Source organism: Haliaeetus leucocephalus, unplaced genomic scaffold (genome assembly GCF_000737465.1).
Source record: "Haliaeetus leucocephalus isolate CR32 unplaced genomic scaffold, Haliaeetus_leucocephalus-4.0 Scaffold626, whole genome shotgun sequence".
NCBI classification, from domain to species: Eukaryota; Metazoa; Chordata; class Aves; order Accipitriformes; family Accipitridae; genus Haliaeetus; species Haliaeetus leucocephalus.
Genome location: NW_010973062.1, coordinates 1,946,995 through 1,972,478, shown reverse-complemented (window position 1 = coordinate 1,972,478; position 25,484 = coordinate 1,946,995). Strand labels below are relative to the sequence as shown.

At 35.0% G+C, this 25,484-nt stretch overlaps 1 protein-coding gene across 1 annotated transcript in view; it reads left to right on the top strand.

The window, feature by feature from the left end:
* Positions 1–25,484, top strand: part of DOCK9 (dedicator of cytokinesis 9) — a 106,032-nt gene that overhangs the window by 20,302 nt on the left and 60,246 nt on the right. Inside the window, exons 5-23 of the mRNA XM_010578292.1 lie at positions 945–1,014; positions 5,038–5,133; positions 5,755–5,889; positions 9,555–9,729; positions 11,078–11,145; positions 15,064–15,138; positions 15,238–15,378; positions 15,742–15,942; positions 16,072–16,194; positions 18,553–18,635; positions 19,075–19,197; positions 21,013–21,092; positions 21,175–21,362; positions 21,485–21,550; positions 22,148–22,240; positions 22,522–22,645; positions 23,026–23,147; positions 24,520–24,606; positions 25,249–25,338. Of these exons, the coding sequence (XP_010576594.1) occupies positions 945–1,014; positions 5,038–5,133; positions 5,755–5,889; positions 9,555–9,729; positions 11,078–11,145; positions 15,064–15,138; positions 15,238–15,378; positions 15,742–15,942; positions 16,072–16,194; positions 18,553–18,635; positions 19,075–19,197; positions 21,013–21,092; positions 21,175–21,362; positions 21,485–21,550; positions 22,148–22,240; positions 22,522–22,645; positions 23,026–23,147; positions 24,520–24,606; positions 25,249–25,338 (2,140 nt within the window). The remainder of the gene's footprint in view (positions 1–944; positions 1,015–5,037; positions 5,134–5,754; positions 5,890–9,554; positions 9,730–11,077; positions 11,146–15,063; positions 15,139–15,237; positions 15,379–15,741; positions 15,943–16,071; positions 16,195–18,552; positions 18,636–19,074; positions 19,198–21,012; positions 21,093–21,174; positions 21,363–21,484; positions 21,551–22,147; positions 22,241–22,521; positions 22,646–23,025; positions 23,148–24,519; positions 24,607–25,248; positions 25,339–25,484) is intronic.

Below are 25,484 nucleotides of genomic sequence, written 5' to 3'. Positions count from 1 at the left end.
ATGGCATTTATATTGATGAACTTGAAGGCGTAAAATCTTGTTAAACCATTTTCTGGAAAGATACCAGAATAGCACTGCCTTATGAATAGGCAGGTCAAAACAAGAAATTGTATCATTGACAATGTGAATGTAAGCATTGTAACTAAAACAGGCTAATGTTTAGATTAAACTAAAATGGAGATATCCTGTTTTTGTAGCTTCAAAGGCAGGTTTTGGAACTCTCTTCAGTAGCTTAGGGAATAGAACCTAACAGAGATGGTTAGAGCAAGTGTTTGAACTAGTGCAGACTTTCACAGGATGATTCAAAGCAAAAGCCCAATCCACATCTATTACAGACTTTCTAAACCATCTGCTAGAGAAATCTTTTCCAACTTTTTCAAAATTTTGTAGGGATTGTGTAGAGATTAGACCCTTAACTTCAAATATCTGAGAGTGGCCGAATACTCTGAATCCCACAACTGTAGAAGATCTATGTCTTCCCTACCTACTCTCCTGCATCTTTCAGTTATGAAATAGCTTGCTTTCCCTGCAGACTCACAGGTTTTGTAAAAGTCAATACCTGGCTTTTACTTGCCCTGAATAGAAACCACGCTAGTCAATACAAATTTAAATAAAGGCATGGTCCTAAAAGGAGCCAATGGTTACAGGTATGAATTCTTGCTCCTAAGATATTATGAGTGCAGTGAATTAGAAGGCATTTGGTTCTCTCCAGGTACACACATAAGGACAGTGACAAGCAGAACAAAAGAAACACTGTGGCCAGATGTGCAAATTAGGAAAATTGCTTGCTAAGAAATACATTTCATGAAAAATACATGCTTTTACTCAGTTATTCTTGTGCTTTTTCCTCCTGAGTTAGGAAAATAACATCTTTATTTTTGCAGCTATAAAATATGTAACTAATCACAAAATTTCTAGTATTTTAGAAGCTTTTTCTTTCATAGTAAAGGGACAAAATCGGAGAAGCTTCCAGTTCATTTATATGAAGTGGATGAAGAAGCAGATAAAGATGAGGTGAGATAATAGTAATTCCTTACTTCCTATTGCTTTCAGTAAATAATGTTGGCTAAGGAGAGGTTACAAATTGGATTAAGTGTTGATGTCAGTAAATGAAAACAGAGATTAGCTTGAACAGCCTGATTGGAAAAAAAATGTAGTTATTTTACATATCTCCTTTCAAATAGCCTTGTACTCCTGAGATCTGTGATGTGAGTAGAACAAGTTTTGACAGATGGTGAAATTGAAGTTTTAATACTTGGTGACGTATAATCCTTCAGCTTTCATAAAATCTGTCTTGTCTTACACTGTTTCTGTATAGACGGGCATAGAAAGAGAAATATTTCATGCAGCTTAATCATGAAGTCGAGTAAAATCATAGGTGAATCTGTTCCAGTATGACACTATACACACTGAAGCATGCATGACAGTGTAGCATACAATGTGACTTAAAATTAGTTTGCCACAAATTTCAGTATAGGATAAGACCTGGAGATCCATCATGGAAACAACAGGTAAAAATATTGACTAAAACTCTAAGGTATTTCCTTTTTTTCATTGGCTTGGGGAAACCCGAGATAGCTATAGCCTCAAGCAGTCTTCAACTATGTTTCAAACGTCAAAGACTTTTTTTCAATAACTGCTTCTGTTATTTGTGTGATTTATTTAATTTTTACCACACCCTGTTTCAAAACATAGTGTTTAAATGCCAGTTTTCTTTTCTTACGAGTACTTGAACTCTTTCATCACAGAAAAGAATTAATATTTTTCTTTGTGGTTTTTACCTTTTGACAATTACTTTGCTTCCAAATTCCTTGTATTCAGAACTGCTGCATATGAAGTAAAAGTAGTTTTTCACAAGCTTTCCTGGATTAAATGTGAAAAAAATAGTCCAGGGAGTGCATCTCAGTAGGTAGATTCTGAACAGAGAGTCTCAGGGTGCTGGTTCTCCAGTGCTGCTATTAATCTGCACTGTGATATTTGTCCAAATATCATTTCATGCATCTGTATCCAAATCTTCCTACTTGTAAGATGGGAATAATTATGTTTTCTATTATATGGATGTTAAAAAGACTTGGCATTATTTACTGTGATAATATTTCTGACAACAGAAGCAAGTTAAAAGTGAAAAAAATTAAATGGAGATATAATTGACTGTGATTGTTACTAGGAAAAATACTTGCAGCTAGAGTTAGTTAAACACTGAAAAAATATAGCTTGCCTATTAGCAGGTGGTATGTTTTCTACTAGGAAGTGGAAGGGGGGGAGGACTCCCTGTTTCGTTCTGCCCAGCTTCCTGTTACAGCAGGCAGGAATGTCATATCTCTTTCAGAGTTAGAATCACTGGAGAAGAGGTCTGTTACTCTTTGTTGAGGAACTTAAAATATAAACACAAGAAAAAAGCATGGTAGGAAGAAAAGGGAGCTTAATGGGGATAGGGTTGGGAGACCATAAATTCTTTCCTCAAGGGAAGAACTAATGCAAGATTTTTTTCTTTCAAACATTAGCATCTTTGCATGCCAAAAAACCATATATGCAAGTCTTAGATTAAAAGTTATTTGGTCTTTTTGTTTTGCTTATGTTTTTGTTTTTAGGAACGCTGATTTATTAAGAGATTGATAGAAAACAAAAAGCTGCAAGTGATTAAAAATTGGAGGAAAAAAAACAGATAAAGATTAGTTTAATCTTGCACTGTTAGAAAGGAGAGAATTGCCTTTTCAAAACTAATTTGGGCTATCAGGCCATCAGGTTGGTGTTTGTAAATGGAATTTTTAAATCAGCCTGGGGTATGGGATCAAGATAAGGAATTGTTTTTGTTGAAACAGTTGCTGTTGAAGTAAATTTTGGAGCTGAGTTTGTGGGAAAGATCATTAAAAAAAGTGAAGCACAGTGTGCAGCAGTAATAATAAAAGTGAGGAAATTAACATACCGGTTGGAAACAGGAAGTATGTTTTCAGTGTAAAAGTTGTGTGTTAAAGACTGGGTTCTGGGTTCCTTTGTATTAACAGGTGGTGGGCTGGAAAGATTCAGTAGCTTTTTGGCTCTGTAAGCAGGAATTCCACCTGACAGAAAGAAATGGTGTAACTAGAGGCCCAAATGACAGTTTTATTGTTAGGAAACATGCAGTTCAACACAGTTGGGGAACAGCACACCTCAGACTTTGAATTGGAAAAAGAATCTTAATTGAGCTAAATCTTAATTTTTGTTAACACAGGTAATGAAGGAATTCATGTCATGTCAGGTGATCCTATGTATGGTTTGTGAAATTACAGAAAAGCATTGGTGGTTTTGTGCCAAGTTTTGACAGTAACTCATCTACTCGTCATCTTACGCTTGTAAAGGTGGTTTTAAACCATCCTTTCCTAGGGAATAACTCCCACCAGTGGAGGTGGAGAATCATAGTTGGAAACCCAGTGTTTTAAATTGTTGTCTCTGTATCTTGATTGTTGTTCAAGAAAAATTGTTCTCTAGGTAATAGAACGGGGTGGGAGCTAATGACTTGAAAATACGAAAGAAGTAGACTGTATTGCTTGGACAGTGAGACTCATTGGGGCTTATGAAAATCATGCTTACTGGGCCTAACCTCCATTGTATCAAGCTGACTAGAATTTTTAAAGGAACAGATTGATGCATCTTTTGCCTTCTGTTTGCAGGTTTTTGAAGTTCACATGTGCATATGCATGTGAATGTGCAAACTAGACAGACAAAATAGGCTAGAAATAAATTAACTACTAACTTTTTACAGAATGTTCCTTGATTTAGTTCCAGAAACGAATTCATATTATTCCTAAATTTGGGGTTGATGTTCAGGTGTTGAACTAATGACTCTGTGCCCCATATGTAATCACTTCTTGTTGCATGTTCTCTTAATAGCTGAGAAAAGGAATTAGAGTAGTTGAGGCCCTTGAGGAAGTTTCATGGTTTTGTTTTCGACTGGCTACTCAGCTAATTTTGAATGTTTGGATAATAAATTATCGGGAGTATTTCTCTTCTAGATGGTTGAAAATCTTCCTACATGTCTAATTCATTAACGTTTTTGTTGTGTCAAAATGGGTTGCATCAACTGGAAACCGTGGTAAAGTCAGCTAGGTACTGCTCTGAAAGATTGCTTGAACTGGTGATTTAATATTTATTCTGTGGCAATTGTAAATCTGTCATTTTGATAGTAGAGTACTGCTTTTTGGTAGTTGTTAACATCCTGTGGGTTTTGATGTAGTTACTAAGTTCCATCAGCTGGCAGATGGAAGTGGTATACAGGCAGTGGGTGTGATCCACGATGCGTGCATTGGATCTGCGGTTTGTGAACTTGCCATTACTCCCAAGTTTGGTCTTGTTCTCTTCAGAAAACTTTGATTCTGATCTGTAAAAGGGCAGATCCAATTCAAGAATTCAAGACTTAGTTCTCTGTAAATTCTTAAGTAATGTCTTTGAAGTAATACATATAAAGCAAACTGGTTTGAGAAATCTTGATTGAAGTTTTGGATAAGCATGAGTTTACATTGTTCTTTTTGGTAATAGAAATTTGGTAAAAATTCTTGCACTGGAAGATTAGAATATATGAAAAAGCTTACAAAATAAATGTAAGTAAATGTTTTGAGTTTTCCTTCTTTCCCTTATTTCAGTGGGATTCATCCTGACTAATATTTAGCTATCTAGAAGTTGGATCATCCTGCTGGCCATAGAGAAAGCATACATAAGTGGTGAGGTTGCCTATCAAAAGTTAGATGAGGTCAATCTCATCCCTGGTCTTTAAGTAAGATAATTGCAATTAGAAAGCTCTAGAATTTCAGCAGGGACTCAGTACATTATTATCATTACATTATGAGCATAGCTATAGGTAACTATAATTATTTCTGCCTGTTCTCCAGTTAATTCTGTATTTGATAGCAAATGGATTTTTTTAAAATACAGATAACTTTTGTCAAATTATGAGCATAGCATCTTTTAAAAATGACTTCTGAAATTTTCGATAAATACAACAGTTTCAGACTGTGATGCAAAACTTTACCTTCGCCCCCATCTCTCTTTCTTCATCTCCAGGATGCAGCATCTCTTGGGTCTCAGAAGGGTGGAATAACAAAACAAGGATGGCTGTACAAAGGCAACATGAATAGTGCAATCAGTGTGACAATGAGAGTAAGTTTAAGAATGTCTTACACGTGGTGAAAACTGAACACCAATATTAAATATCACTATGCCTTAAAGAAGTCAATTTGTATGTGGTTTACTTCTAAAAAAAATAATAAAATAATGTGGGATGAAAGAGGGAAGCTTGTATGTAATGTATAGCTGTGCAATCTTAATTTCCTTTTATTCTACTTAAATCAGAAAAAATGCATTACAAATCCAGTATGTGGGAGAAGTCCAGTGTTTTAAATAATTTTCTTAACTGGACCCTGGCGTGTTATTAGTAGAAAAGGGACTATATAATATGAGGTTTTATTTGTATTGCCTCTTTATTTAGAAACAAACTTAAGTTATTTTTACGGTTATCAAAATAAATCTCTATTACATAGAATCAGTTTTAAATACCTTTCAATGGGGCAAAAATACTTTCAAATAGTACGGTACAATCTTGCTGCAAGTTTTTAAGTTAAACTTTTTTTTAATTAATGATTTCTGTTTTATTTTCTGAGGATACTGATTAGTTTATTTGTCTATAACCTACTGTGTAAATAGCACTTAGAGGTTTTGTAATATGAAGCTGCTTAATACTAGTGTTGCAATTGGTTTTCTTTCTTCCTTTCTCTTCACTAGTCATTTAAAAGAAGATTTTTCCACTTAATCCAACTTGGTGATGGATCCTATAATCTCAATTTCTACAAAGATGAAAAAATATCAAAAGAACCTAAAGGATCAATATTTCTAGATTCATGCATGGGAGTGGTTCAGGTAATTATAATTATTTCTGCCTGTTCTCCAGTTAATTCTGTATTTGATAGCAAATGGATTTTTTTAAAATACAGATAACTTTTGTCAGATGTAGACAAGAATCCATTATGCAGAGGAACAATTAGACATGCTGCATCTTGCAAAAACAGTGAACGAGATTTTAAAGGGCAGGAGACTGAATTTTAAAAATCTTTCTGAAAAGAACATAAATTAATAATTGATATCAAGTACTTATCAAAAATATTAAACTAAATTTTAAGGCAAGCACACAAAAAAACCCAACCTTAAATCATGGCAAAGTAATGACAGCATAAAATTAAAGTTCATTTCAGTTACATTTTGTGCTTACATGAGCTGTAAAATGTCTCGCATAGCTTCTTGTGTGGGATTTTTGTTGTGGGAATTGTATTAAATTCAGTCACCCTTCCAGATGCTTTCATTTGACCTTTATAATGTTACTTTTATGTGCTTTTCTTTATTTTAAAAAGTTAAGGGCTTTGGTAAAATGTTTGTCAGTAGCAAGTGCCAAAGAAAAGATTTCTTTTTTTCCTTGTGATTCTGTTATGTATTTACAGTACAGCATGTAACTGTTTTGTTAGGCACAGCATACCTGGAAAAAACTCTTGGGTTTTAGGGTTTTGTTAACTTGGATAGAAACAGGCAAAGTTTAATAAAAATTTATTTCTTAAATTTTTTTTTTTTTTTTTTTTTTTAGTATAAAGTTGTTTGAAGATTTATGCAGAGAGATACAACAGCCTTACAGAGGCTTATTTTTTTCCAGATATTGTAATAATGTTTTTGGATACACATTTAATAGATACTTTGCATGGAAAGTCTTATAACTATAATAAACTTAATCATATTGCAAGTTCTATATACAGATTTACAGAAATTGTTTTGCCTTCAGGGTGCAATTCTGGCTGACTCCACTGAAATGAGTTCAGTTTGTGTTTTTAAAACAAACCAACAAACAAAGTGGTTCCTAAACACAGTTGTAGTCTTTGTCTTGCGCTTAAAAGGTACCTTTCCTTCTGTTCCTCAGCTTCCTCTGCTTTGATTGCCGCTCTCTCTGATAATACGTATTCTCCATCTTCAGGGCTGTTTCTGGCCCCTCTTGTTTCCCACGTAAGCAATGTTTCCCACTTAGGTTTCTCATTCTCAGCCTGTGGCTCTGGTACAGACTGTTGAGGGCACTACAATATTAGCTTACATCATCAGAAAACATTGAGATTTTCAGAAGTTACAAATGAAAGCAAGGCACTGCAGCAAAGATAAGTGCTAAGTCCTGCAGCTGGAGAGAACAACCCCAGGTACCGGTATGTGCAGGACAGGCCACCCAGCTGGAAAGCAGCTGACAGAAAAGGACCTCGGAGTCCTGGTGGACACCAAGTTGAACACGAGCCAGCAGCATGCCCCTGCTGCAAAGAAGGCCAATGGTATCCTCGGCTGCATTAGAGGGAGTGTTGTCAGCAGGTTGAGGGAGATCCTTCCCCTCTGAGCAGCTGAAGAGTACTGCTGAGGCCATGCCTGGAGTCCTGTGTCCTGTTCTGGGCTCCCCAGTAAAAGAGAGACATGGGCGTACTGGAGACCAGGGAAGGACTATGGAGATGATGAAGGGATGGAGGTTGAAGCATATCTCCTATGAGAAGAGGCTGAGGGAGCTAGGACTGTTCAGCCTGGAGAAGAGAAGGCTTAGGGGGATCTCATCAGTGTATATAAATACCTGCAGGGAGGGTGCAAAGGACAGAGCCAGGCTTTTTTCAGGGGTGCCCAGTGACAGGACCAGAGGCAATGGGCACAAACTGAAACACGGGAGGTTCCCTCTGAACATCAGGAAACACTTTGTCACTGTGAGGGTGACTGAGCACCGGCACAGGCTGCCCAAGGAGGTTGTGGGGTCTCCATCCTTGGAGATGTTCAAAAGCCGTCTGGACATGGTTCTGGGCCAACAGGCTGTAGGTGGCCTTGCTTGAGCAAGGGGGTTGGACTAGATGACCTCCAGAGGCCCCTTCCAACATCTAACCATTCTGTGATTCTGTATTTTCCTTTTTTTTTTTTTTATTTTTATCCTGAAAATCCCCTTTTTTCTAAATCATCTTTTCATGAAGTACTGTTCCATAGTTTCTGTTCCATCAGTTCAAGTAAACTGAAATTTCCTCAGACTTTGTCAGAAGGTTTTTGTTTGTTTGGGGTTTTTTTTTTTTAATTACTGTTCCTTTGTTCTACTGCAAGTAAGGTTTTGGGCTGACACAGTAGTCTTTAAGTAAAACTGTACTTCAGATGCTTAAAGTTTATGGTTGGCTTGTGTCTTGAATGCTATACTGTATTCTACAGTACCATCAGTGTTCATCTTGGCATCTGGATGTTCAGAACTGCATGTAGAAATTTGAGACTAGTTATGTATCAACATCAGGTACAAACCCAAAATCAGTTAATGCTCACTTCTGTGAAGCCAAGAAGTCATTCAATGGCTAGAATAAAGGGGTTAGGAAATAGCTATTTTCTTCACTTGAATTGTTGGTGAGGGGCAAGTTAATGAGATTTTCAACTATAAAATATTATACATAATGGCCCTTTTCCAGATGTGTGATTTTATTATTTTGTATCCTGATTTTATTATTTTGTACTATATCCTCTCTGGCTGATCTTATTTTATTCATTGTTTTACTGTTACTTATTATTCGTGTTGTATTAGCATCTGGAAACTGTGGAAGTTAAAGGTTACTGTTAAGATTTTTCTTTACTTCAGTACTGATTTTAATTGGTAAGACTACCTTAGGTCTGGAGTCCATACATTTGTTCATCCTCCTCAACAGAAACTCATCTTTGGTAGAAAGCTGACTGTTTTGCCAACCAGTAGTTAGTCTGTTAATTGAAAATTAATTGAAAACCAAATGTTTAGTAATAAACTAAATGTACTAACTAAAATGTAATTTGGCATTTAATGTAACTTCAAACAAACAAAAAATCCCTTAACCATTAAGTCTTATTGTTTATTTTAATGTTTATCTAATGAATTATCAATTTTTTTAAATTAAATTGATGATAATGTAGAATTTTCATTTAAGACTTGTGAATTCATTCATGGGAAAGTGAGTTAAGCTACGTAGCATTTAAAACCTTGATTTAAATTGTGCAAAAAAGATGACAGTAATGGTTGAGAAACAGAAGAGGAATTGACTCCCAACTTCATGTATATTTAAAAGACTAGCAATATCAGGGCATTCGGGGTTGAGGTTGGTTATGATTTAACCTCCGGTGTAAAATCCCAACATGCAAATGATTCCCACTCAAATATTAATAGAGTTTTATGCCTTTTTTTTTTTTGTTATTAATAGATCTTAGTTAGCTTCACTTCTAGATGATCTGAGTACATGAAGGCTTGATTTTTGAAAACTGAATTTTTTTTTTTTTTTTTTAAATTATAACAAGCAGAATGATGAGGGGAAACTAAAAAATGGGCTGTTACTTTTCATACTTTCACTTGTTGCAGTGGTACAAATAACTTGAAAGGCTCAAATGTCAGAGAGGAAAAAGTGTAATTATAATATATTTGTTCAAAATATCAAATGTATGCTTTTGTTAAAAGATCTGAAATACATATAACTTTGATTGTGAGTAGACAGTATGTAAAGATATTATAAAGATCTTTTATTTTCTTATAGAACAATAAGGTCAGACGTTTTGCATTTGAGCTCAAGATGCAAGACAAGAGTAGTTACCTTTTAGCTGCAGATAGTGAACTTGAAATGGAAGAATGGATAAACACTCTGAACAAAATCCTTCAGCTTAACTTTGAGGCTGCAATGCAAGAGAGAAGAAATGGAGAGTCTCACGAAGGTAAGCAGGGTTTGTAGCAATGCTAATACAGTTATGTGACAACGTCTGCATAATGCATTTGGAAAGAAAGGCTTTACTGTGGCTAAATTTTTTTGTTTTCTTTGGTTATAAAAATTATAGGCCCTTTCACTGTCTGTTTGAACTGATGAGAATTTTGGCCTTTTGGCATTAAAATAGCACTGTTCTGCATTGATTCCAATTGAGTTAAGTCCAAAATAGAATAATGAGATGGATCAGAAGTCTAGAAAAATAGAACCCACAATGAAAAATCAGGACCAAGGCAGTTTAAGGAAAAGAAAAACTTAAGAGGGACTTGTTCTGAAATATGTAAAATGCTGCTGAAAATGGAATAATCTGTTCTGTGGTCACTGTAGGTAGAATAAGAAATTGTGGTTGCAGTGAGGGACTTAAATTTAGATGTAACTCCCTTGACCTCAAATATTTCCCACAAGTACTGAAATAGATTGCTTGGGTGTCGAATCTTTTCTGTTGGTCCCCTTTAAGAATAGGTAAGGCAGATATCCCTAAGGAATGTGATGTAGTTATAGTTGGTAGTTTGGTGACAAGAGGAGAGTCTAGATGCATTTTTCCCCCTTGAGAGTGGATGGGGAGGGCAACTGGTATGAGACCAAGTGTATGCATATCCAGAAGAACCTGGAAGAGATTATAGAAGGTTGTTCTGCTTACAAGTAGCACAATATACCAAAAAGGATCATTAGAGTTTAAAATGAGACATCATGGTCTTTGGTGAAGATTGCTGGAATTTAACATGATGTTTGTAACAAAAGCAAATTGGAAAAAGAGAAGCCTGTAGCTCTGTGAAAGACGTTTTAGTCAGTGGTCCCCAATTGACCTTAGAACTGTAAGATGCTTATAGCTAACTGAATGGTTGCTTTGTAAATCCAGTAACTGTTGGAGAGTAGAGCTGGGAACCTAATGAACAGAGTGAATGTGTTTTGAAATCAAGTCACAGTGCATAGTGGAAAGACTAATGTAAATTTGTGCATTGAGTATCCCCTTTCCCCATACAGATATCAAAATTAATATTAAAGCTATTTTCTAGGTAAGATTAGAAATAACTGCTACTTTACCTATATACGTAACTGGTTACATTCTCCAAGAAGTCACTGCATTGAAATGAAATTATGGAGTCATCCACAATCTGTTTATATTAACAATTGTCATTTTTGAGGGGGTAGGAGTTAAAAAAAACAGAACAAACTAACAACAAACAAAAACCAAAAAAAACCCAGAAATATTTTTGCTACAGAGTCTTGTGAGTAGTTTGGTTTTTTGTTTGTTTGGGGTTTTAAAATTTTTTTTTTTAAATGTGATTTTATAATTTCAGATGATGAACAAAGCAAAATGGAAAGCTCATCAAGTAGTTTTGATAACTACTATCCTGAAATTGCCAAGGTAATACATATTGTAAATGCCAACTCAGGATATAAAGTAATAAACATAAGTTAGCCATGTGAACTTTCAGTAAAGGTGAGGTACTGGCTTCTAGCTGCCAGTCAGTTTGTGGTGCTTTGAAAGCTTAGAAGCTCTTTCATGAATAGATGTGGTTATTGAGCTGCTTCATATTCTGCTTTTGGAAGCAAACTAGCTACTGTCTTAAAGTTGCTTATATAAATCTTGACATGCTGTTTAAAAGCAACATGTTTTATTATTTTATTAGTTTATTGTATTTTGCATATTTTCTATTGTTCTATTGCATGCAGGTAAGTGCTAAAGTATTTCTATAGAAATCTAGTTACACTGAAGTTTTATTTCTATAGTTAGGAGTTTAGAGGAGCTTAATAGCAGTGATGATGTGAATGTATTTTAAGGTGCTTGTTTGTAACAAGTTGGCAAGTTCAGGGGTACTTCCTGTATTGCCATAGTTCTTGCTTTTCAATTTTGTTTTTACAGAGGTGTGGTAGAAATAGAAAAAGAATAAAATAAAATAGAAATAAATAGAAAATAACAGTAACTCTTCCTCAGCCCATTTGGAGACTTTATTTCAGTTAAATCGGTGACTTATGTGTTGCAATAAGTTTTGTGAGTTCTCCAAGGGAGAAATTTTTGTTAAATCACCTAAGGCCTGCAGCTGGTGACCTTTTTCTATTGAAGCTGCAGAATCCAAACTCCTTCCTGTGACTTCCTTACTCTTTCTTCTGTGTGGTACAGCCTGCATTCTTGAAACTTTTTCTGCTTGACCATGCTCTGGAATGCTCTCCCCTTCTTTTCTGAGGATCTGTCTGACCTAGTAACTACTCCCGAAGGGAGTGCAGCTTATAAACTGGGAACAAGCAGTAAAACAAATTCTATCTATTACAATAGCTAACATATCAAAAGATCCTGTCAGAATACCTTAACAGGCTTTTAGCATCTAAATTGGTTGGCTGACTTAATTCTTTCTGTTTCTGCTTTGTAATCAAGTTAGCAGAAGTACACAGAAAGCTATTATGTGATAATCTCACTCCAGCTATGGCTGTATTTGGAAATTAATTTGGATTGTGGTGCATACAATTGAGTTTTCTTTGGAAGACCCGTAAGTGTCAAACAGCAGACTTACAGGAGGCTATGGAAATTTATTTCAGAAACAAATATAAAATTAGATGCTCTTATTGTATGGAAGATTTTTCTTTCTTTATAGTCAGAGTTATTGGAATGCTTAGGTTCCATACGACTTCCAGAGTAGACTTTTATTCAGGGCTGCAGCACCTCCATATAGTTTTAGTACTAAAAATGCTGCTTCCTGTTTCCGTAACCTTCTGATTGGAAGCATGCAGCTCTTTAAGCCTAGGTATTTTTCTAGTGTGTTATTTTTCTCAGCTCTTTAAGCACTGGCTTTTTTTATTCCGTGGTTATAACCCATTTAAATTTCTGTTTCCTTCAAAATAAGGTTTTTAGTTTTCCCATTCTAGTTCATCTTTACTAAATACTACTTTTCAAAATAATTTGCTCTAATGTGTTTTTCTAACCTTTTTTCCCTGAGAAGTACAGGGAAAAATCTGCCCATTTGCATTAGTACACTGTTTGTGCCTTAACTTGATTACTTTATATAAATGCTGTTTATTTTGAGGATTTTTTCATCCTCTAGTCCTTCTTGCATTGTCTTTTCAGCTGTTATTTGGGTTTGGCTTTGGTTCTTTTTTCCCCAGTGGAAGACTTACAAGGCATTGAGCCTTCTTTTAGAAGAGTTTATAGTTGCTCCATTATTTTTGTTGGTTCGAGGAGCAGATTTTCACAATAGCTGACCTAATATCCTTATGAGGAAAGAGAAATTCCTTCAGGGGTGATTGTAGAGCACCTGACAATAAGGCAAACCCCAGACTTCCTAGGAAAGATTTAACCCTTGTGAGTACATCTCCAAGCCTTCATTTTTCTATCAACAGCTGTTAGTTTATGTTACAAAGTAAGTAAGATGGTATTGTGCACTTCAGTGCACAGATGTGTACATATACATCTCTGTCTGTCCTGCATACTTTATGTTCCTTTTACCTGTAACTTAGGTACCAAGAGTGAATGTAGGGGGTTTGTTTTGGTTTGGTTTTTGTTTTTTAAGCTTCAGAGAAAACAAATTAGACCTCTACCTTAAAAATAACTATGTGACTGTCATGATCAGAGTGCCCAAATACCTCCTTAAGCATTATGGGTCACAGTATTCCTTGAGGTAGGAAAACATTGTCCCTGTTGTACAGATGAGGAAATGGAATTAGAGAGTCACTGCTGTGCCGTAGACTGGGTCAATGACTACGTACACATTCAGTTCCTGACTTCTGACCCACTGCCCCTGATCCGTCATTCAGAAATGCATATTTTTATCTTGTCTCAACTTTAGTGCACAAAACACCAAAAAATCTAAAACTATTCAAGATGCTTTAGCTGAAAGTTTCCATCTTGCTGCTATGACTAGATCATCTTCCTCTTCAGTTCTTGCCACTGACTTTTCCCTTTCCAAACAGACAGGCAACTTTCTTGCCATCTTTACACTTCTTCACAGTTTAGTCCTGTATTTCTCAATCATACCGGCTGTTGAGCAAGCAAAGTCTGCCAATACTCTACTGATATCGAGTGTCTGGGTTGTGTCTTTCACAGCAACTCTTGTCTTGTCTCCTCTGTGTCTTGAAGATAATGAAGGAAAGTAAATTATATCCATTAGAGCACCTATACTCAAAATCACACCTCAGAAGTTCCTCTTCTGTAATGCATCCTTTATTCAAATTCTTTTCTTTATTAGTATTATCAACCTAAAATAGGATTTTGAGATCTTAGAGCTGATGGTTTTTTTGGGTTTTTTTTTCTTTTTCTTGAGATGTAGTAGAAGGTTCTTCAACCTCCAGCAAAGCAGATGTAGACAGTAGATCACTTGCAGCTGGTGGTCAGTGATGAGCATTTTGGGTTGGTAACTTCTTTTAACCTGTACAGGCTGATCCAAAAATATACACCTGTCTGTAATGTAATACTTGGTATCCCTGTTTAGCCAGCTACTACTTTGGGAATGGCAACTCTCCTACGTGGGTAATTTTGGCACATGCATATGTCCATTTTTCATGTCCTCTGACTTTAAAAATCATAGAATACTCTTTAAATAATACCTTTTTTGGAAAAGTAGACTATGTATACCATCAGTTTTCACATTCTATTTTGTTCCACTTTACTTTTGGTTTACTGTTAGTAGGTAGGTATCCACAAATCCCAGGCAGGATCAGTATACAGTATATTCTGCAAAGTAACTTTTAAGTGTGAAGGTTTTATCTTTTGGAAATTTTGGGGGTTTTTCTATCTACCCATAGGAAAACCACTTCCTTGGCAGTAGAGCTCAAGAAAAGAAAAAAAAGGTGGGGGGGAACCCCACCTCCAAAAAGCCAAGAAACAAGAACATGAGCTCTGATGGTGTTTCTTAATTTAGGTAACCTGTTGTTGCCTGAGCAATCTTATGGTCTCGGGATAGCTCTGAACTTTAACCTACATCCATGCCTTTTTTTTTTTTTTTTTTTTTTTTTTTTTTTTTTTTAAATAAAATAGTGTTATGAAAGTTATTTATTGTTTAAGGAGGCTACACTGGAGTACACTTCACATGAGCTTGAAGGTTACATGTTGCTGATGTACATTTTTGTGTTTTGAGGCCTGGAAAAGCCTTTAGAGGAGAGTAGCCTTCTCTCACTTTTTACTTGGACATGATGGAGCAATTTGAACTAAGGAGTTGCAAAGCTCAGTTAGGTAGAGAAGAGTGCATGAATTAAAAACATGTAAAGCTCTGAACATCACAGAAAAAGGAATGAAATTGAAAACCACTTTAATTTAATAGTGTCATACTAAGACTTTTTTTCTTATTTTGAACAGAGTACCAGAGAAGCAGAAATCAAATTGAAAAGTGAAAGCAGAGTTAAACTTTTTGCCTTGGATCCAGATGCACAGGTTAGACTTTTTTATGAGGAAGCATGTTATTTTTCTTTTATGTTGAACCTTTTGAGATGAGAAACAACTAACCTTAATTTTTCTTTTCTCTTTTTAAAGAAACTTGACTTTTCTGGTATTGAACCAGAAGTGAAGCCATTTGAAGAGAAATTTGGAAAAAAAATTCTTGTGAAGTGTAATGATTTATCTTTTAATTTGCAAAGCTGTGTCGCGGAAAATGAAGAAGGACCAACGACAAATGTAAATAATTCATCTAATTTTTTTCTGTTAATCTTGTAATGAATGTCTTAATATTTTGTTGGCACTATTCTTAATGGCAGGAATTCCTTGCTGTGATTGAGAAACTTATATTTTGGGTTTTTTTTCTACTCCTTTAAATCAAAATCGGAGCCTAAATCCTACAAAAAGTAACTTTGTTTCTAATCTTTTTGTTGTGTTGTAGAAAGTGGAATTTTTCTTTTCCTGTCTTTTACGCTTTATCAGTAATATCTAGAGTGATGTCCGTGTGTGTTTATAAAAATGTAACTCATCTTCCTTTCATACACATCGTTACAGTAATATAGATGCCAGCAATGATACTTGATTCTTTTTTTAAATGTCTAGGTAGAACCTTTCTTTGTCACATTATCACTATTTGATGTTAAAAACAACCGGAAGATTTCAGCAGACTTCCATGTTGATTTGAACCATGCCTCAGTAAGGCACATGATACCCAATGCATCTCAACAAATGACAAGTGGCAGTGGTGATAGCTTACACAGAATTCAAGACATTCATGAAACTGTGTTACAATATCCAAAGCAGGTAAGAACTAGTAACCGAAAGAATTAGTAGGATTTTGGATACAAGTAGGGAGTGTTCCTACATGCTTTCTATTATGTGCTGTAAAACATATGTGCATTTTCCTTTAATAATCTCCTGTTTTATTTCTAGGGAATATTCTCAGTCACATGTCCTCATACTGACATTTTCCTCGTGGCTAGAATAGAAAAAGTATTACAGGGAAGTATTACACATTGTGCTGAACCATATATGAAAAGTTCAGATTCTTCAAAGGTATGTTATCTTCTTCTGTGGCATGGAAAAATCCTGAGGCAAGACAGGTTGATTTCAAATTAAGAAATTATCAATCAAAATCTTAGTTCTTTTATAGGAAATTCAGATAACTGGATTATTTGATTTAGTAAGTTGTAGTTATTACTAGTAGCTTATTAATTGAAACGTTAAAGTCTAACATTATTGGGAAACATTTATTTAGCTTTTTATAATCATGACACAATCTGTAATTTTTATAATGGCTATAAATAAACTGATTTGGCAAAAGAGTATTAGACTTCAGTGTGAAAGTTGAGTTCAAAATTATTGAACAATGAAATATTAAATATAGGTCAGAAATTAACTGTATGTCTCTCTTAGTTAATGCATCTTATTTACTGTATCATTGTTGTTGACTTTTCCTTTGTCTTGCTTTTTGGTGACCATAGTTTACTGTAACTTTATCTGCACTCTTGCTGTTTTTTTCTTCAGAACATTGAGATCATTAAGCCTCTGTTTTTCTGTATAAAATGCTTTGCAGATTTGATAGAACTCCAAATCACTTCTGGAAATAAACCACTGAAACAAGATCTTAAGTTTGCGGGAGTCTAGGATGACATAATGTTTTAAAGTTTTCTGAAACATATCTACAAGAAGCTTTGCCAGTTGCTGTTTCATGTTTGTCGCTGAAGAAATAGAGTTTTAATTTTATTCATTTACAGTTGTGCTTGAATGATTAGACCAGGATACTAGGACAAAAGATTTTTTTGTAAGCAATGTCAGCTACTGTTGATATTCTGTTTTTTGGCTAGTGAAAGGGAAGAAGGGAGGGTTAACTTTCAGTCTCTGCAGAGGAACAGTGTTCTTTCCTGCTGATTTAATGCTGGCTAAGCTACATGTTAAAAAACTATATTTTTCACTTGGTCTTAATATAGATCAGACTACTGATTTGCTTTTCCAGGAATACTTGAGATATTTTTTTCAGCTATCATTGGCAAACAGCAGCTTTGTATTTTAGGAGTCTGGTTTCAAAGTGTATGCTGACTGTTACTGAGTTAAAACAAACCTGAACTGAGTAACTGATTTTGCTGGTCTTGGGCCAGAGCCACATGGGAAGGTTAAGTAAGCCCAAGTGTTCCCAAATTTGATGCCAAGTGGTAGACTTGGGTTGCCCTGTGCTGCAGGAGTAGCCAGTAGGAACATTCATGGTTCTATTAACTTATGCTGTGCATTTCTGGTATTCATTTGCTTATAATTTTATACAGTTGAACACTTAGTTTGATTTTTTTTCTGTTCTTGTTCTCTGGGATTATGCTGAAACAAAACAGAACAGTACCAGCTATATAGGCCTCCATGTGTGTCAGTGCAATGAGCAAGTTCTAGTTCCTGCAGAATTACTACCCTGGACAGGAAAAAGGGAAAATGGAAGCAGCAAATTCTACAGCCAAGAGATCACTTTTTCTCCCCTTAAAACATTGAATGCAGTGAATTAATGATGATACTTATCAAGGTTCAATGATTCTGAGTGCAGTTTCCCCATTTTTTTTTACACACTAAGAGAAACAGCTCTTCATATTGTCAGCAGCATAGATCAGGGATAATATTCAGGCAGGTTTACTCTGGGTTTTTTGCCTCTGGCAAAGAATTTTGCTCTGTGTAGGCACAGAGGAGAAGCTGGTTTCTCGAAAAGAGAAGCCCACTGCTCTGTCAGGACCTTCTGCTTTAGCTGAAGTGGTTCAGCTCTGTGTTGAACATCTCAAACTAGTGGGTTTCTAGCTCTGGTTGTTAAACATGTTGGTTCTATATAATGGAATTGTTTAGTCACTTAAAAGTTAACAAAAACAAAATTTAAAGTTTTAATGAAAACAATGTTGCAATGTCCATCCATAGGATTGCCCATATGATCTTCCTATAACTCCTCCCCATGTTCTGTGTGTACTTGTAATACAAGTATTGCAGAGTATTTTACTATTTACTTTGCAGGAATGTGTTCTGGTACAGGGTGTGTGGGGGATGTTTTTATCTGGAGTCACAATTTTGTCTTAAAAACCAGTTGAATTTTGCTCTAGCTTGCGTATGAGTTTTGTAATAATAATAATTTTTTTTCTTGCTTAATTAAATATGTATTATCAGGAGTGTAGATGGGTCTGTGTTTTCATCCATGAAATGCTGTGAAATCAGCAGGCCCTGCTTAACCTGAAATGAGTTGTTAAGAGGTATTTTCATTTGTCTTTCACTTGCATGCTTAGGATTAATCTTCTAAAGAAAATTTTCCAATTCATATCAGTGTCAATATGTGGTTTTGGTTTTTTTTCTTGTGTAGTAAAGGTGCAAAAAATGCAGCTTTAAAAACCTGGTTATTTCTTATGTCCATTGCAGGTTGCACAGAAAGTTTTGAAGAATGCTAAGCAGGCATGTCAGAGATTAGGTCAATATAGAATGCCTTTTGCCTGGGCAGCTAGGTAAGGACAGATCTTGTCAATCTGTCTTTTTTCCTAACTTTAACATTATTTTCTGCATCTCACTTCTTGTAAAACTTATTGTGCTATTTACATTATTTCTTGTTTTACTTTCAATTAACCAAAGATTTCCGACAAACAAACTTACACTTCAGCTGGGTAGTAGGAAAAAAAGTTATAAACATTCATTGTATTATTATTCAAACCATTGAATATTGCCAGCTGTTTTCTATTGTCTGTATTTTTTATTTTACTAAGAATGAAATTGTTCACACTTGATTTGTTAGACTGAGCTATGTTAAAACTTACCTACAATGACAAGAGTATTAAATGCCTCATATGAAGGATGGTACAGTATTTTCTAATTTGTAGTAAAGAAATTTCCTGAAGTGAATTCCAATGCTTTCATAAACTCAGCTGAAAGCAAGATTTTGACTTTCAGAACGCTGTTTAAAGATGCCTCAGGAACCCTGGACAAAAATGCAAGATTTTCTCCTCTCTTCAGACAAGACAGTAATAAACTTTCAAATGAAGACATGCTGAAATTGTTAGCAGATTTCAGGAAGTAAGTCTAATTTCCCCACTTTAAAAACCAAAACCAAAACAACCACACCCCAACCCATCCCCCCTCACCCCCACCCTCCTGGTCCCACCATTTTTTGTTATGGTTTTGAACTGGAGCATCTAATCTTTTGATGTATGTATTTATGTGTTTTTTCACTTCAAATGGAGAAGTTGTATATACATAATCAAGGCCCTCATACAAACTGCAGATCTTTCCTTTGCAGTGTTTGGGGGCTACAAGCAGGACTGAAGTATTATGCCATGTCTAATGTGCAGTAAGCATCATACCTTGAAGTAGCTCTGTGTTAGGAGTTATGCTTGCACAATACACTCTTCTGGTTATCAAAGGAAAACAAGTATGAGCATAAATCAGATGTTCGCTGACTTTGGACAGAGAGTGCTAGCTCTCAGGGAAAGGAATTCAAGGCATTAGCAAGTCCACCTTCCTTGGGAGTGCATGTGGCTCAGGATGCCTAAATAACAGAACATTGGTCATCCCTTTTTACAAAGTATTCCTAAAGACTGCATCAGTTTGTGTGCAAGGCTTAATCTCCTACTGACAGATGACCCTATTAATAAACTAGTTTGAATCCCCTTTCTTATTAAATAGGATGTAAAATAATAGAGCAATCTTTGCTGCTTTGCAAAGGCATTTCCGCTTCTGTTATGGTACAGTTAGCTGGAATTGTATTAATCTGAACAATCACCAATTGCAAAAGGCTTGGGCTATAGTTTCTTTATTTTATTCTTGATACTAAATCTGATAAGGGGATGAGGCTTGTGATAGATACTTTAATTCCAATTTAGCAAGCTGCTTAAAGTTTCATTGAAGTTTACATAGCATGGAAATTGGTGTATACTGATACTCCTTGCCATAAACAATGTTATTGAAACTGAAACTAATATAGTAAATTAGCCTGCCACATCACTTTACTTTGTGAATTAAGGAAATGCTTTTGGTTATTTCAGCATCCTGTTTGTGGAATTGTGTACAGTATTTCACAGGAATTTTATTAAGAAAGAGATTGTAATGTCTAAGGCTTAACTATTGGAATTTGAATTCAGACTCCATCCAGAAAAAGTTGTTTGCTTCACAGCATGGGGTTGCATTTTGGGAAAATTTTGCATCCCCTTCCTCTGCAATAATTTCGAAGAGACATGCTGCTGACTGTCCTTACTAATAAAGGGTTCTGCACTGGTGTTTTAACATAGAAAATGCTCCTTCAAATCATATTTCTGAATTAGCTACATTTATAACATCTAAGAAATATCATAGTAGGCTAGTTAATTGTAAATATTTTGCAGGGTAAGTTATTACTCTAGAAGAAGGAAGAGGGAGGAAAAAAAATTACTGAGTAGAAGATGCTTTTTGTTAACTTACTGATTGCTTTCCCCCTTTGCTCTTCCCCCAAGTTTACCCAGTTACCATAAATGCTTATCACTGGCCATTGAGATTTAAAAAGCTTACTTAATAGGTCCCCTCTTTGCTGCAAATGATAGTGAGTTATTACATGACAAACAAAACTTATCTTTAACAAAGGTTTTCATTTTGATTTAAAGAAAACCATCATGCTTTTTCTTAATCTTTCCCATGCTTGTGAATAAAGCCTTACTTTTTTTGAGAACTTAAAGGGGAAGTAAACTGTGAATCTAGGCAAAAAGCAAGAGCAGATCAGTCATCCACCCATAAACCACCTTTCCTCTCATACTCCTATTTCAGGATATTACTTTTGCCTCTGTTTCCTATTATCTCTTTTCTCTGGCATCTGATAGTTTTGCATTTAGCCTGACTTTGAGGTTTTTTTCCTTCCTATAGACCTGAAAAGATGGCCAAACTTCCTGTTATTTTAGGAAATCTGGATGTTACAATTGATAATGTGTCACCAGATTTTCCAAGTAAGTACTAATAAACACAGTTAAATGGACATTCAGGCTTTTTTCTCTTCAGTTTTTTATTGTTTTTTTAATGTATTTTCAGATTATGTTAACTCATCATACATTCCCATGAAACAGTTTGAAAACAGTACCAAGACACTAATAACGTTTGAAGTAGAGGAGTTTGTCCCCTGTATACCAAAACACACTCAGCCTTTCACCATCTACAACAATCATCTTTATGTTTATCCAAAGCAATTGAAATATGACAGTCAAAAGTCTTTTGCAAAGGTGAGTACAGGAAGACTATACATTCTTCTTTCTCAGGTTTAGTTAAGATTGTTTACATATTATATTTCTGTGATGATCCTTATGATTAAGTGTTCGGGTTTTTGTTTTAAATACTTCTTTAGGCTAGAAATATTGCAGTATGCATTGAGTTCAAGGATTCTGATGAAGAGGATTCTTTGCCTTTAAAGGTTAGTCTTTTGATTTTTGCAACTAATAAAAGAAAATAGTGAACAGTTAGCTAAGTAATATGGTAGTACTTGACAAATTTGTCTAGTTTGGGATGGCAGCTTTCTGTCCTCCTTTTGCATTTGGCATAAGACTAATTTCTAGATTACTTGCTTGGTTTTGATATAAAAGATTACTAAAGAACCCTCTGAGCATTTCATTTCTTTATATCAGCAAAAATTCCAAAAATAAACTTGTTGCAAACAACGGTGGCTTATGCCTACTCCACAGGAGGAATTTTTTAAGTTAAAACATTAAAGCTTTAGATCACCTGCAGAGCCAAGCTCTGTATTTGTTTATGAGCTACCACAGTGTATAAGAGATGCCTGGAAGCAAAGAAGTAGAAAAATGTATAGGAATTGTGAGGTGAAATCACAGTGTCAGCTCTACTGCACAGTGAATGAACTACAGATCATGTGATCCCCTGTCTGTGCAAAGGAACCAAGTTAAACACAAGTTAAAATATTTCAAATTCTAGGTGAAACAGATTCTATGCTGAGAGTGAAAGAGGATCACAGGGGGTTTTTTGTTCCTTTTTTCCTTTTTTTTTTTGTTATTAGTGTATCTATGGTAGGCCAGGTGGACCAGTATTTACTAGAAGCGCATTTGCTGCTGTTCTGCATCACCACCAAAATCCAGAGTTTTATGACGAGGTAAGCTACCTTTCTGAGGTAACTTTTACTGGTTAAAGTATTACATAAATTTCAAAAATACAAGAAAATATTTGAGGATTTCAAAGTTCTTGATAATTATTTCAGTTAAATCAGACTCCCCACTTTTCACAGTAAGTAAATTTTGGTAAGTTTTATGTGTGTGATTCTTGATCTTGCTTCAAATAACGTGTAACCTGGAATTGCTTAAGTGTGCAGCCAGTAAGGCATGTCACTGCTCTAGCTGAAGACTTCTACAAAGATTGTGATTCTTTGCCTTTTAGATTAAAATAGAATTGCCCACTCAGTTACATGAAAAGCACCATTTGTTGTTCACCTTCTACCATGTCAGCTGTGATAATTCAAGCAAAGGGAGTACAAAGAAGAAAGATGTTGTTGAAACACAAGGTTTGTACGCTAATGCTTTACTTTCAGTAACTACTGGGGAGATTTTATGAAGTATGCTTGTCTGGTAACCTGTGATTTTTGTGATCCATATAATGCTTTCTAATTGCATTATACTGACTGAAAGATTTCATGAAGCATTTGAATTTAAATGTTTCAAATGTTGTTTTAGAATGTCTATCAAATGTATGGTTTTTTTCAAACTCAGTGATGATTTATTTGCCTCTCTATTTCTAATCATTTGAGTTCAAATCATTTGGCCCTTACAGTAACATTTTTCTGGTTTATGAAGTACATATCAGAAGTGTACAGTAAGACTTTTGTAAGGGTTTATGTAAAGATTCATAACATATTTAAAATTACTTGCCTTTCATGTTCCGTAGTTGGGTATTCTTGGCTTCCTCTAATAAAAGATGGAAGAGTGGTGACCAATGAGCAACACATCCCAGTGTCAGCAAATCTTCCATCAGGCTATCTTAGTTATCAGGAAGTGGGTGTTGGAAAGGTATGTTATATAAAATTGCTCTAATCTTTCAAAAACAGCTGTGGAGAGAAAGTTTGGTTGTAATTCCCCAGTTGATAAGATTTAAGTAATTTTCTAGTAATTTTTTTCTTTTATAGTCAAAATGGAGTGCTTTGCGAAAACCCAAACAGAAATGGGAGACAAAACTTATGACTAAATTCTGACTTTTACAAGAATTTGAATCAACCTGCCCTAATAAGTTTTTTGTTTAAATTGTTAAATACTTATTTCTATTATTATTTAGCTGATGCACTTAGGAAATGTTTAAGTTTTATTTTTTGTACTAATAATTAACTAGAAGCTACAGTAATTTTTAAATATATTAAACTATTTTGAGTTTATGAAGATATGCAAATAATCTGAAGTCCTTTACTAAATTTTTTTTAGCATTTCATGCTGTCTCCTTTCAGTAAGTCCTTTATTCCTGAAAAAGTCTTACTCTCACATCTTGATTTTTGTGATCTTTATACTTCACTGGTAAAATTTATGGTTGTATTTTTCAAAGCAGAAAGCTTGCAAAATTGTAGTAATAAAAGTGATACCGAGGAGGATACAAAATGTAAAATGTGATAGGGGATTTGACTAAGAGAATGAAATGCAGAGACAAAATTGACTCATTTTGGAGGAAGAGGCCTAAAATCAACAGCAAGATGTGCTGCTCTCCTCCTATTCTACCACCTTTTTTAAACTCTGCTGTAAGCTTTCCAACCATCGCCTCCTTTACATCTTTCATCTTTTCACATTGTAGGTGTATTCTTTATGCCTCTGCTGTTTGTCTCTGCTCATGCCCATGGGTAGAAGGTTAGGACCAATATGACCAGTTGTAGATCTAGCAGTAAAATCTCTCCCTAACTGGTTGTCAGGGTATACAGCTGAGCATTCCCATTCTCAGTTCTTTGGAAATGGGATGGGAAGGAAGCACTGGCTGCTACCTATCAGTGACCTATGTTAAGGTTTATACTGTTTCAGTATCTGTAGAAGTTCTTGTGTTATTTTTCTCAGAAAACTAGTAGATATTTCTCTCTAGTCAGATGTTTCTTTGCAGAGTTGTAGGGGAAACATGAAATCTGTGACTTTAGAAAAGCAATTTTGTTAGCCACTGAGGAAACTACTGTGGGGCTTTTAAAAAACATTTTAAGCTTCATAAATGCTTTTGGTAATACTGCCTGCATAATTTTCCTTTTTTTATGACTTTACTCATTACACACATTTCTTCAACCTGATTTTTTTGTTTTGGTTTTTTGGTTTGTTTTTTTTTTTTTTAAAAACTGTTGTTTGTGGTACTATAAATAAATTGTTTTACTCTAGTATACCGCTACATTATTTTACTTTTCTTCTGCATGTGTGTGTGCAGCATTCTGGTCCTGAAATTAAATGGGTAGATGGAGGCAAACAACTGTTAAAAATATCCACTCATCTGGTGTCAACTGTGTATACGCAGGTGAGTTATAATACAAATTAAACTAGAGAAAGTTTTAGGAATAATGTGTGTTTTTTATATGTGTTTTACAATATTTGGGAAGATTCTTAAACTCAGTATGCTGATCTCTTACTTTTTTGTCTCTTGGACACTCTGCACAGTATCTCTCCTTTCACATCAGCTGTGAAAAATAGCAGATCTTAAATGGAAGCTACTCAAAATGTGAGCCTTTTGTCTATCATTGTCATCCATTCCAATCTGAAATTTCCTGTTAGATGAGAGGTCATAGTTGTCTGAAAGCTATTTACTGGCAAGTCTACAAAGAAATGAGTCTTGTTATAGCTGCTCATAAAAACACATGTTATGATTGGTTGGGATACCTAACATTAAGTATGCTATTTTCTGTATGTTGGTTTGAAGCAAATATAGGTAGTGTTTTGTATAATGGGTATTCAAAAATAACTGGAAATTTCTTATGTGTGTTAAAAAAATAAATCAATGTTACATGTAGACTCAATTAGTCTTTGGAGTACTGCCCTTCAATTATTTTTTAAAATTGAATCTGTGGACACATATATGAATTTCTGTATATAAATATTTTTAACGTGTTCTGTTTCAGATTGTGGATAGTAATGTTTGACTTGTTCTTTTTGTCTTTGACAGGACCAGCACTTGCATAATTTTTTTCAGTACTGTCAGAAAACAGAGTCTGGAGCTCGTGCACTAGGAACTGATCTTGTAAAATATCTTAAGGTATAAAATGGCAGTGAATAACAGATTATATTATTTATTTATACTTTTTGCAAAATCTAGGCACTTCAGACATTTTCTAGGTCTCATTAATGGGATATGCAGTATAAAAAGAACAAAAATGTACTTCCTGCCCTAGATAAATTTAC